The sequence below is a fragment of the Mus caroli genome, unplaced genomic scaffold (assembly GCF_978045245.1).
Source record: "Mus caroli unplaced genomic scaffold, Mus_caroli_1 scaffold_9, whole genome shotgun sequence".
In the NCBI taxonomy this organism is placed as follows: Eukaryota; Metazoa; Chordata; class Mammalia; order Rodentia; family Muridae; genus Mus; species Mus caroli.
Genome location: NW_028227264.1, coordinates 116,135,524 through 116,147,834, shown reverse-complemented (window position 1 = coordinate 116,147,834; position 12,311 = coordinate 116,135,524). Strand labels below are relative to the sequence as shown.

The 12,311-nt window shown below is 46.1% G+C and overlaps 1 protein-coding gene across 3 annotated transcripts in view; it reads left to right on the top strand.

The window, feature by feature from the left end:
* Kcnmb4 (potassium calcium-activated channel subfamily M regulatory beta subunit 4) overlaps positions 1-12,311 on the top strand; it is a 57,853-nt gene that overhangs the window by 16,682 nt on the left and 28,860 nt on the right. For all 3 annotated transcript variants that reach the window (XM_021174634.3, XM_021174635.3, XM_021174636.3), the window contains exon 2: positions 11,616-11,743. In XM_021174634.3, the coding sequence (XP_021030293.1) occupies positions 11,616-11,743 (128 nt within the window). The remainder of the gene's footprint in view (positions 1-11,615; positions 11,744-12,311) is intronic.

Below are 12,311 nucleotides of genomic sequence, written 5' to 3'. Positions count from 1 at the left end.
CTATCTTCACAGCCTGCCGTCCCCAAGAGTCCATGTTAGCTTCTGTTCTTAGCCTGACTCGCTCTGCACATCTCCTGAGCCGCTTATTTGACCTTCAGAGGCTTCCATAAGACACAGACGCTCATGCTGGAACCTCTTGCCCTAAAATTTAATTTCTTAGGTGACATATAACCTCACTTGTGTTTCTTCAACGAACCTACGTTCACCTGTGCGTGCACAAGCATTAGAGACATTGTGGAGTCTGCGAGTGGCTCAATTTTACTTTAACTTCCGCAGAGGTTTGATGACCAGTGAAATCAGAGGGCCGGCAAGGTGGCTCCGTGAGTTGGACTTTCTTTCTTCTTTTTTTTAAAAAAGATTTATTTATTTATTTATTTATTTATTTATTTATTTATTTATTATATGTAAGTACACTGTAGCTGTCTTCAGACACACCAGAAGAGGGCATCAGATATTTATTTATTTATTTATTTATTTATTTATTTATTTATTTATTCATTATATATAAGTACACTGTAGCTGTCTTCAGACACTCCAGAAGAGGGCATCAGATCTCATTACGGGTGGTTGTGAGCCACCATGTGGTTGCTGGGATTTGAACTTTGGACCTTTGGAAGAGCAGTCGGGTGCTCTTACCCACTGAGCCATCTCACCAGCCCTCTTTTTCTCTTTCTTTCTCTTTCTCTTTCTCTTTCTCTTTCTCTTTCTCTTTCTCTTTCTCTTTCTCTTTCTCTTTCTCTTTCTCTTTCTCTTTCTCTTTCTCTTTCTCTCTCTCTCTCTCTCTCTCTCTCTCTCTCTCTCTCTCTCTCCCTCTCTCTTCCTCTTCCTCTTCCTCTTCTTCCTCTTTCTCTTTCTCTTTCTCTTCCTCTTCCTTTCTTTCTTTCTTGGTTTTAGTTTTTTGAGACAGGGTTTGAGACAGGTTTGAGACAGGGTATATCCCTGGCTGTCCTGGAACTCACTCTGTAGACCAAGCTGGCCTCGAACTCAGAAAACCGCCTGCCTCTGCCTCCCAAGTGCTGGGATTAAAGGTGTGTGCCACCACTGCCCGGCTGAGTTGGACTTTCAAGTATGATTAACATGAGTTTGATTCTCAGGACCCTCGAGGTGGAAGGGAAGAACCAACTCTACCAGGTTGTCCTCTGAGCTCATGCACATGCCTTGGCAGGTTCACACCTTTACACACACACACACGCACACGCACACGCACACGCACACACACACACACACATTTTTAAAAATAAATTTTAGAAGTTGCCAGTCGGAGGAGACATGTTTGGTGGTTTGAATAAGAATGCCCCTATAGGCTCAGATATTTGAATGCTTGGTCCCCAGGGAGTGGAACTGTTTGGGAAGGATTAGAGGGTGTGGCCTTGTTGGAGGAGGTGTGTCCCTGGGGTAGGCTTCTAGGTTTCTCTGCTTCCTGCTTGTTGATCAGATGGATGTGGGCTCCCAGCTGCTGTTGCAGCAGTGTGCCTGCCTGCTGCCTACCTGCCTGCCTGCCTGCCTGCTGCCTGCCTGCCTGCCTGCTGCCATGCTCCTTACCATGATGGTCATGGATCCATCCCCTGAAACTATAAGTAAGCCCCCAATTAAATGCTTTGTTTTATAAGCTGCCTCGGTCATGGTGTCTCTTCTTAAGACAATGTATTAATAACTTGTTTTCTAGCCACATTTATTTGGAAAAATACTTAACCATTGTCTGTCTGTGCTGATCAAGCGAAGCCATGAAGGAAACAAGGAAAAACATTTTTATTGCTCTACTTTTTGTTTTGTTTTGTTTTGTTTTGAAACAAAATGTTTCACGTAGAACACAGCCTCTGATATTTGGTTAAATAGACACCATGATTTGTGCAATAATTTTTAAAAATGACTCAGGGAAGGAAGAAACTGAATTCTGCCTACTCTACCTGTGTGATTGAAACGCACTCCTCAAGACTATGACAAAGAACCTACTCCAGCAAGGTTTTATTAAAGTTCAGATTCTCTGGGGTAGGCTAAAAAACGAGTGCTATTATAAACCTGGGCAAACCCTAAAATAGGACAATGGAAAATAAGAACTAAGTATGCAATCAAACAAGTATGTGTCAAAGGTGATGATTATGTCTTTTCTTAATAAATCCCCTGGCCCCCTTTCTGTTGTGCTTCACACAGCAGCTCCCTCCTCAGCAGCTTTGTCCGTGAACATGAACGTCAACACCCCCTTGTCTACGGCACAGACCTTAGAGCCTGGTGCGTGGTGCGCGCCTATCCTTCCAGCCCTAGAGATGTAGACGCCTGAGGGTCGGAAGTTCAAGGTCATCTTCAGCTACGTGGAATGTTCCCAGCCAGCCTCAGCTCCATAAAAACCCCAAATAAAAGTGAAGATGGACATCAGACAAGTGTATTCACTATGGCTTCATCTCACCCCAGACTTTTGTTTGGCAGCTTATTTTTTAAAAAGTGTGTTTTCAAGTTAGCATACAGAGGGATGTGTTTCTTTATGGCACTTTTGTACACATGCGTCACTGTGTTCTGATTCGTCCCCTCTGCATCGGCTGCCCCCATCTCCCTCACAACTCTTCCTGGTCCCCATCTCAAGCAGACCCATGCTTTGATTTCATATCGTATCTTCTCCATTACTCTCCCCTTTTCCCCTCCTTGGTCCTTAGGACCTCTACCACCCCTCTCACTGTCCCTTTTCTACTTTTACAACCTATCACACACACACATGTACATGAACTCACATGCACACATACATACACACACACATGCACACACTTGCATATACACATATACACACATGCACACAATGTACATGTATATAAACATGCACATATATGTGTACAAACATGCATACATACACATGTGAACACATGCACACACATATATACCTGCACACGTACACACACATATACATGTAGACACGTGCACATACACATGTGTACACACCCATGCACACACATGCACCCACTCATGGACATATACACATATGCACACACACACAATCCCCTCTAAAGTCCACATATAAGAAAAAAAGTATGATATTCATCTTTCTCAGATTGGCTATTGCACTTAACATAATGATCCAGCCTTTTTTCTGCATAAATATGAATAAATTCTATTATTTATATGTACTACAGTCATCCATCTTTTGATGGATATCTGAGCTTGCTTTCAGTCCTGGATACAATGAATAGTGCAACCACATAGACGTATCTCTGAAGTATGTTAACTTAGGCTCATACTCGCAAGTTGTATAGCTGCATCATGCCGTACTTCTATTTGGAATGGGTATAAATTGTTTCATGTATTTATTTTTATTATGTGTGGGTGTACATGTCACAGTGACTGTGTGGAGGAGGTCAGAGAACCAATTTGTGAGTTGCCTCTTTCTTTCCACCTTTACGTGGGATCTGGGGATCAGAGTCTAGCCAGACTTGCACAGTGAGCTGCTTCACCTGCTGACTGTCACACCGACCCTACTGGTACTATCTCGAGAACCCACCACACTGCCATACAAAGCGTATATTACGTAGTGGCTGCCGTCTCTGCTCTGCGTACCTACCAGCAGGGAGGAAGTGCTGCTGGAGCCCTCTCCACTTCCCCTACATCCTTCCCAGCCTCTGTCTGTTCTCTTGAGTCAGTGGACTTTCCCAGTAGCAGACAGACGCTGCATGCTACAGTACAGATCTGCCAGACAAGGTGTGCCGATTGGCATAATAGTGGGTAACTGTTGGAGAGGGGAACACGCTGCTTTTTTTTTTTTTTTAATTGAGATTTGAAGCTTCATCTGCAGATGGGAATGCTACTGAAAACCTGGTTGAAGCCCATATCTGGGAAGGCCGAGTATCCTGGCTGGGGACCTGCCACTGATGCTTTGCTGAATGTACCTGTTGTCAGACTGTCCCCTGGGTGTTTGTACCCATAGACTTAGTCCTGGTCAGGGAAGCTTCTCTGTGCCATGGGCAGAAATGATTGCGGAGACATCGAACTGGTGAAAGTCCTGAGAATAACCAATGGCTGTTGAGTGTGCAGCCTTAAATGCGACATCTGCCTCAGTTGACGCCCTCGAGGCTCAGAGAAGATAGTGCAAGAGGTGACAGAAACAATATACAAGTTAGAAGATGGGGGAGGATTGCTGAGAAACGCCATCTTCTGGACACAACAAGGCCCTCGCACTCAGGAACTCACAGCAGCTATGGTCATCTGCATAAGAGATGGACAAAATCAAGCCAGTCAGCATTCAAGCCTGGATGAGGGCGGGGTTCCTGGGGCACCATCCCCAACTGAAGAGCTCTTGATAATTGGTGGCCTCTGGGGAACATGATAATTTTTCTTTGGGAGTGTGGCTACCGTTAGGTTTTCCATGGTCTTATGGATGGCCCTGTCTCTCTGGGTGTTCAGGTAGCACTAGTTGGGTTCAGTGGTTATGAAGGAGAAGGAGAGGGAGACGAAGAAGAAGAGGAAGAAGAAGGTGATGGTTTGAATAGGTATGGTCCCTATAAACTTGAGTGTTTGAATGCTTGGCCCAATAGGGAGTGGCACTATTAGGAGGTGCGGCCATGTTGGAGAAAGTATGTCACTGTGGGGTAGGCTTTGAGATCTCCCATTCTCAAGCTATGCCCAATGTGGAACACAGTCCCCTTCTGCTGCCAATGGATCAAGATGAACTCTCAGCTCCTTCTCCAGCACCATGTCTGTGTGTGTGCTGCCATGCTTCCTGCCATGATGATGATAGACTAAACCTCTGCAACTGTAAGCCAGCCCCGATTAAACGTTTTTCTTTATAAGCGTTACCACGGTCATGGTGTCTCTTCACAGCAATAGCAACCCTGAGCCTAGGAGGAAGAGGAGGAAGAGGAGCAGCAGCTGCAGCTAGAATGCTGGCTTAGCAATCAACAGCACTTGCTGCTCCTGCAGAGGACTAGAGTTTGGCTCCCAGAGTCCACACTGGGCGCCTCACCACCTCCTGTAGTTCCAGCTCCCGGAGATCCAGTGCCCTCTGCTGGCCTCCGTGGGTACCTGCACTCACGTGTGCATGTCCTCACTTGGGCGCACATAGACACAATTAAAACTAAAAATTAAATAAAAGGAGAGGACCTGAGGCTGAGAGGGCGAGTGTTGAGGGAGTGGGAGGATTGGAAAGGGGACTTGTGATCCAAGATACACGGTATGCAAGTATAAAATCTCAGAGAATACATTTTTTTTAATTCTAAAAAAAATTAAAACATGGTGTTTTATTATTATTAATTTTTTTAAAAGGAACAACAAAAATTACTTAAAGTATGAAGGAATAAGTGTAGAGCAAGCAAGATAATATTTTATAATAAAATGTAGGCAAACAAAAATTAAGTAAATGCTTGAAGGGGAATTTAAGAGGCACGTAATTTTTTTTTTGTTTTTTGTTTTTTGTTTTTTGTTTTTTGTTTTTTGTTTTTTTTCGAGACAGGGTTTCTCTGTGTAGCCCTGGCTGTCCTGGAACTCACTCTGTAGACCAGGCTGGCCTCAAACTCAGAAATCCACCTGCCTCTGCCTCCCAAGTGCTGGGATTAAAGGCGTGCACCACCACGCCCGGCAAGGCACGTAATTTTAATATAAAGTAAAAGTCCTAGTGGAAGTATGATGAAAAATGGGGGAGGGGTAAAGAAGTAAGAAGATAAGGAAAGCCAAGATGAAGTGCTGGCGCAGCTTCGTTCTGGATTCTCACTCTGGAAACTGCCCAGTACACGGCCAGTGGGGCCATAAGGCGCTCTTGTGGACTCACGTCATCCCTGTGGCTTGTTGGTGCCGAGCTTGTGTCATCCTCTGTCTGTCATATCTGACTTCACTGTAATAGTTTTCCATACATTCATACCAGGGGCCTCTGCTGGCCACACTTAGCTTTTCTTGTTGGTCCAGGCACCTGGGCGACTCCCCAGAGTGGCTAACGATGGAGTTGGCGAGTGTCTCCCAGTGTGTTGGTCCAGGCACCTGGGCGACTCCCCAGAGTGGCTAACGATGGAGTTGGCGAGTGTCTCCCAGTGTGTTGGTCCAGGCACCTGGGCGACTCCCCAGAGTGGCTAACGATGGAGTTGGCGAGTGTCTCCCAGTGTGTTGAGTACCAGAAGCAAGCACGGCACCTTGTCCCCTCCCCATGACCAGACACCACTCTGCACAACTGCCTTCTATGGCTGCCTTTCACTATAGAGCTGTAGCAAAGTCAACTCAGGCTCCCTTCCTTTCATCACTGTGGTAGGCCGCTCACTGCCCTCCCAGTCACACAGGGTGACAAAATGGGGTTCCTCCTTATTGCGGACCCATCTGCTGGAGGAGCCTCAGTCTCACCAACAACCAAACTTGCCTCAAGGCTTGTAAAGGGTTGTAGGCTTGCCGTGAAGATAAGACTCCCCATAGCTTCTACAAGCCCCACCCCATCGCCACATACTGGAGGTGGCTGGGCAAAGATTTGCCATTAGCTCCTTCCATCCTGGAGTTGTGATCAGTTCACCTTGGCCTCTTTTCCTGCTGACACCATTTTTTCTACACTGCCACTGCCTTTGGGAACTTCGGATGTTCCTTCTTGATCCCTCTTTGGAGTAGAGTTTTCTACCTTTTTTTTTTTTTAAAGATTTATTTATTTTATGTATGCAGGTACACAGTTGCTGTTTAGACACACCAGAAGAGGACATCAGATCCCATTACAGATGGTTGTGAGCTACCATGTGGTTGCTGGGAATTGAACTCAGGACCTCTGGAAGAGCAGTCAGTGTACTTAACCACTGAGCCATCTCTTCTACCTTTTTAAAGAGAGCAGTCTCATCTCATTTCAGGTGGCAGGAACAAGGACCCCAAAGAGGGTTCGTAGGTGAGAATGAGAAGTTAGTTGCCTTTGAAAGTGAGAAACCAAACACATCAGGACCCCAGGATGAAGTTTCTCTAAGAAGATGCTTATCGTCTGATGGAAGGCATTGTGTCTAACCATTCCCCTAAGTGACATTATGGCCATGCTGCCAGGAACTGATCCTGAGTCAGACAGAGCAGGAGGAAGACTTAGAAGTGCATTTCTCTGAGGATGGAGCAGGGTCACAAGCTGTTGCAGCATACTGTCTCTCCTCGCCAGTCCTTGAAAGAAGCACACTGATTGCAGAGATGCGACCTTGGTTTTCCAAGAGAGGGCACAAGAAGCAGGGCATGTCCTTAGTTCCAAAGCAGGAAGCTCGGAATAGGGAGAACTGGGCATCTGGACAAGAAGGGAGTGTGGGGCGGGGCTAATACTGTTTAAAACAGGCGTGGAGACACACTGCTGTCAGCCAGCGCTTGGGAAGCAGAAACAGGAGCCTGAGAAGGTCAAGGATATCTTTATCTTTATAGGAAGCTTGACACCAGTCATAGCTAGGGGGTTCCACTCCAGAGTGAGACCTGGTCTCAAACCAAACCAAGAACAAAAAGCAACAACAAGCACAACTCTACAGCTTGTACGAAGGACGCCGCATGGACCACTATGACCCTGAACAACTTCAACCTCTCCACCCCTCTTCCCCGTTCTTTTTAATGTTTCAAACATTGTTTATGTCCGGGGGGTAGCATAGACTTGCATATGCTACGTCCTGCTAGGTCAGAGGGCAACGCTTTGGAGTTGGATCTCTTGTCCCACCTTTTTGTGGGTTCCGGGGAGCAAGCTGGGGACATCAGGCTTCACAGCAGGCCCTTTGATCTGCTGAGCCACGTCACTGCCCCTCAGTCTCCTACTGCTGCTGGAGATGATGAAGCTTGCGCACTCGTATTAATTAGACCCTGACATTGGCCAGTGGCGCTGTCCGTGACAACGATGGTGCTAAGCCGTGGATTTATACTTAGGCTCTCTCCCCAAGGAGATGCTCGGGTCAGAGCTCTAAAGTTTCAGGCAAACTCTCCAGCCTGAGTGCCTAAGAGACAAGGGAGTTTGGGTGACAGCCTTTCTTGCATCCTCTTTGAGAAAGCTGCTTTTTAATGGAGTTTAAATTTCTATTCATGTATAATGATGTTCCACATAGAGCTGAGGACTCTAGGAAGGGCCTGAGGTGGGCTTCAGAAAGCATTTAGACATAAATAACCTGGGCGGTCAAGATGTGAGAAAAAGGGAAAAAATGATATTTCTAAGAACCCGAGAATAGCCCTTTAACGTTATCCTTCCTTTCATGGCGATATTGGCTTTGCCAACTCGCTAGAGTGTGAAAGACCCATTATTTATCCCAGGGAAAGAACGGAGTCCACGAGAAATGTACCTCGGGGCTACTTTTCTTCGTATGAGAAGAATGAATTTGCATTCAGAATCCACGTGTGCAGAAAGCTCCACCCAGCCGGGTACTTCTTCCATTTCACACGAAATCACAGCTGGCCGACTATGAGATTTGATGAAGATTTCTCCCTGACGCCTCCAGAAACATGGGTGTGACTCCCGGAGGTGCCATCTGGTAGAGAGATAGGTCTTTTAAACCTGTTTCACTCCGAAAAACTGAGTAGTAACGAATTCACACTGAGTTAAGTGAGGGGCGTCTTAAGTATGTTTCGGCTACACTTGGTTGCCTCCTGAGATGTTTGATGTGCCTGCTGGGTCAGTGGTGCCCGTTGCTGAAAGGGTTCTGTTGAGTTCTTAGATGGCCGCACCTCACTGATTCTGCCTCCAAGACTGGAACTTTCTACTCCCTTGAAAGGGCACAGTAAGTTGTCTCATAAGCTCACTTTGACCATGGGTAGGAAGACGGGAAGGGAATATCTAACGTGGTTTATTAAGTAGGAAGTGGAACAGTCATGCAAATACTTGCTGCCGTAGAGAAAGTATCAGTCTCAGGGCAGGAGCGGTCATGCTGGCCCTTTTGCCCAGCAGCAATGGTGGCTCAATTAAGTTTTCCCACCATCTCCCGAGCGGCAGGATCGCTTCTGGTGGAAAACGCTGTAACGGTGTTTGCAGTCAGCTTCTGGCTGGGTTGTTTCTTGATGTGCCTCCAAGAGTAGAGTCAGAAGCAAGCGCTAAAAATTATTTTGGAGGTTATCAGACTAGAAGGGGGGAAAAAAGGATACGCAGAAAAAGCAAATTTACTCCAGACTAAACACCAAAAATAAATCACAAGACTGAAGCCCCACATACTGGTACCTGTGGCTTCTGAGCTCAACTGCAGCTTTAAGAAAACCTCAGAATCCAGACACTTCCACAAAAGTGTACTGTTCCCTTAGACATATAAGGGAAAGCTGTGTGTGCATGCAATCAGTATTCTGCTATTCAGTGGTTAAAATCCTATTTTATGTAACATGGTAGGGAATGATGAAAGCTACTACAATTTGAAATGTATTTGCATTCATATAATTTTAAATGTTTAACTTGGGAAAGTAGCTTCATTTACTTGAGGTTGTGTCCGATCAACATGCAGAAACCATTGCTAAGATCATGTACAATCCCTAGGGCAAACATAAAGAAAAAAAAATAAGAGCCCTTAGTATCAACTCACCAGCCAGAGAGGGAGCCTGATATGAGCAGACAAGTGTGCTACTGTATGAGTCTAGCTGTGAGTTCATGGGTTTGACTCCTGCCTGGGTCAACACAGGGAGGGGCGTTTGATGTGGCACAAGAAGATGGTAACACTGAAGAAGGTGACCCAGGAGAAAGAGAGCACTAGCCGGAGGCGTAAAACCTGCAGTGGGTGGATAAATGTGGCAGCATGGGGCAGACTTAAGGATCAAGTGCTACCTGTTCGGCTCTCCCAGGATTCCATGAGGATGGACTGGCAGGGGTTAGAGTGACGCGCTGTATGCATCACAATCAAGGTTTTGAATTGTAACAGAAAGCGATGTGAAGAAAGCATTGTGAAATTGGATGCTGCAACTAAAACAGTAGAGCCAGGTTTGGTGGTGGCACGTACCTGGAACCCACCCTAGCGCTCCGAGGAGTGCCCTGAGTTCAATGCCAGCCTAAGCTTTGGAGCCAGTTCCATGCCAACCAGAGCTTCATGGCAAGAGCCCCATTTCAAAAACACAGAGGAAGGAGTGGGCAGTGCTGGGAAGATGTTTCAGTCAGCAAAGCACCTGCCTAGCAATCGAGAGGTCCTAAGTTCGGATCTCCAGAACCCATGTGGGAATCTGGACCTGGCGGGATGCTTTTGTAACCCCCAGTGATGGTGAAGATAGGTGCATCCCTAGAGATCGCTGGTCAGCTGGCCTAGGCTATTTGGCAAGTTCCAAACGAAAGAGGAATTCTCTCAAACCGTGGAAGGTGTCCGATGAAGGACGTGGAGGCTGTCCTCTGACATCCATACACATGTGCATGCATGCACCCACACGCCGAGACATACATATAGACAAAAGCAAATGAATAAACGAATATGGGAATGAATGAATCAGTGAGAGTCGAATCATACTATAAAACCAGTTCTCCTTTCTGTTCCTTAACGTCAGGCACCTTGGCAAACACCTTGGAGGAGCCTGTGGTGGAATCTCTGGGGTCAGGTTGCAGAGCTAAGGGGAATGGCAGTGTTCTTATCTGTAAAGCAGAGATTGTGTGTGCGTGCGTGCGTGTGTGCGTGTGTGTGTGTGTGTGTGTGTGTGTGTGTGTGTGTGTGTGAGTGAGTGAGTGAAGTACACAGGTTAGGTCTTTGCTAGGATGTCTGGCCTACTATTAACAGTTGGTAGAAGCTGGAATCTTCGCCTGACATGGAGAAAGCGGCTTCAGATGCTGGGCCTTCCCTTTAACATCTGGAGCCAAGAGTGATTTCTCAGTGTCGCTGAATCTTATATTGCTTAGTCAAGTCCACACGAGGGAATGACTTTGTCAGCTCCTGGCCAGAAAGCCATCCGTTAGCAAAGTCCATTGATTATAGACTTGAGAGACATCTCCACTGATTCTGTTGTTTAAGAGAACGTAGGAAATGAAAACGTACGTGGGTAAAGTGGTATCCCAAGAGCAGCCGGGAGCTGTTGGTTAGTAGAAGTAGAAGAAGATACAAAGGCTCACAGATAGGAATCGGGAACGCTAGTGATCCCTGCCCCGCTTTGCCTCCTGATGTTAACCGACAGACAGGCCTCTACAAAGACAGTGTATTAAATTTTTAATTTGCTGTAACCTTATAACTCACAGTTTATAAAATGGCCTTACTTCTTAGTGACTGGAGATGGTTTTGTTACTAGATTGGGGTTTTTTGTTTGTTTGTTGCCATTGTTTCAAATTGGAAAATTTAAAATATAGTTGATTTGGTTATATCTAAAGATTATATCAAAACTAGATTTGTTGTCTGTAAAAATCCCATCCCTGTAGAAGAAAGAATGACTATGGGTTCCCATGAACAGCCCTAGCCAAAGGTGCTCTGGACACTTTCAGATGGTTTTGTGATGATTTGCTCATAAGAATGTTGTCTTGGGCGCAGTTGAGACCCTTTTCCTGTCTTGATGAATAAATGGTGTGTAGAGTTGGCAGGGAAAACCACGACGCATAGTAGGGACACTGGCACATTTGTGGGCACTGGGATGGGCATCCCATGCTAACCCTGACAACCCTGACTGTGGCTGCCTCCTCATCCGTCCCAAGCCACAAACTATAATCAAGCAAAGTATTTGAGGACTAGAAAGAAGGACTCCCTTTGAATACCCTGTAGAATAACTGGTGTCCTCTCTGTGTTCTGTTTGACCAGTGCTCCTATATCCCGCCCTGTAAGAGAGAAAACCAGAAGAACTCGGAAAGTGTCATGAACTGGCAGCAGTATTGGAAAGATGAGATCGGTTCCCAGCCATTCACTTGCTATTTTAATCAGCATCAGAGGTAAACCGAAATTCGTACGCGCATGTCAAGGTTGGCTGGCTGTGTGATGTGTTACGTGGGTACACCATAGTTTGTGCCCGCTTGGAGGGACGTGCCACTGGGAGATAACCTCAAGTTATTTTTAGCCTGTAATTCTCCATTCCTTCCAGTATTAAGGAGCTACTTCCTGCTCTACTAGATGGGAGCCATATACAGAACACATGGAACAAAACATGAGAGGAGAGGGAGGGAGGGACGGAAGGACAGAGGGAGGGAGGGAAGGAGGGATGGAGGAAGGGCGAGAGGGAGGGGGAAATGTGTCTAGGGTGGGGGGTGGTACCCAAGGGGGCTTCCCCTTCTCCTTAGAAAAAGGGAGATGATAATGGGGGAAGGGTTTGTAAGGACGGGACTGGGAAGAGAAGAGGGAAGGGGCTGCAATCGGAATGTAAAGTGAATAAACAATAAATTATTGGAAAAATATCAATATGTGTTCATACCATCAAAGCTTCACCTGTCTTAGAGGCTTTGCTACACTGTTTTTTTTGTTTTTGTTTTTGTTTTTTTTTTCACATGAGAGAGGTTTATTGTG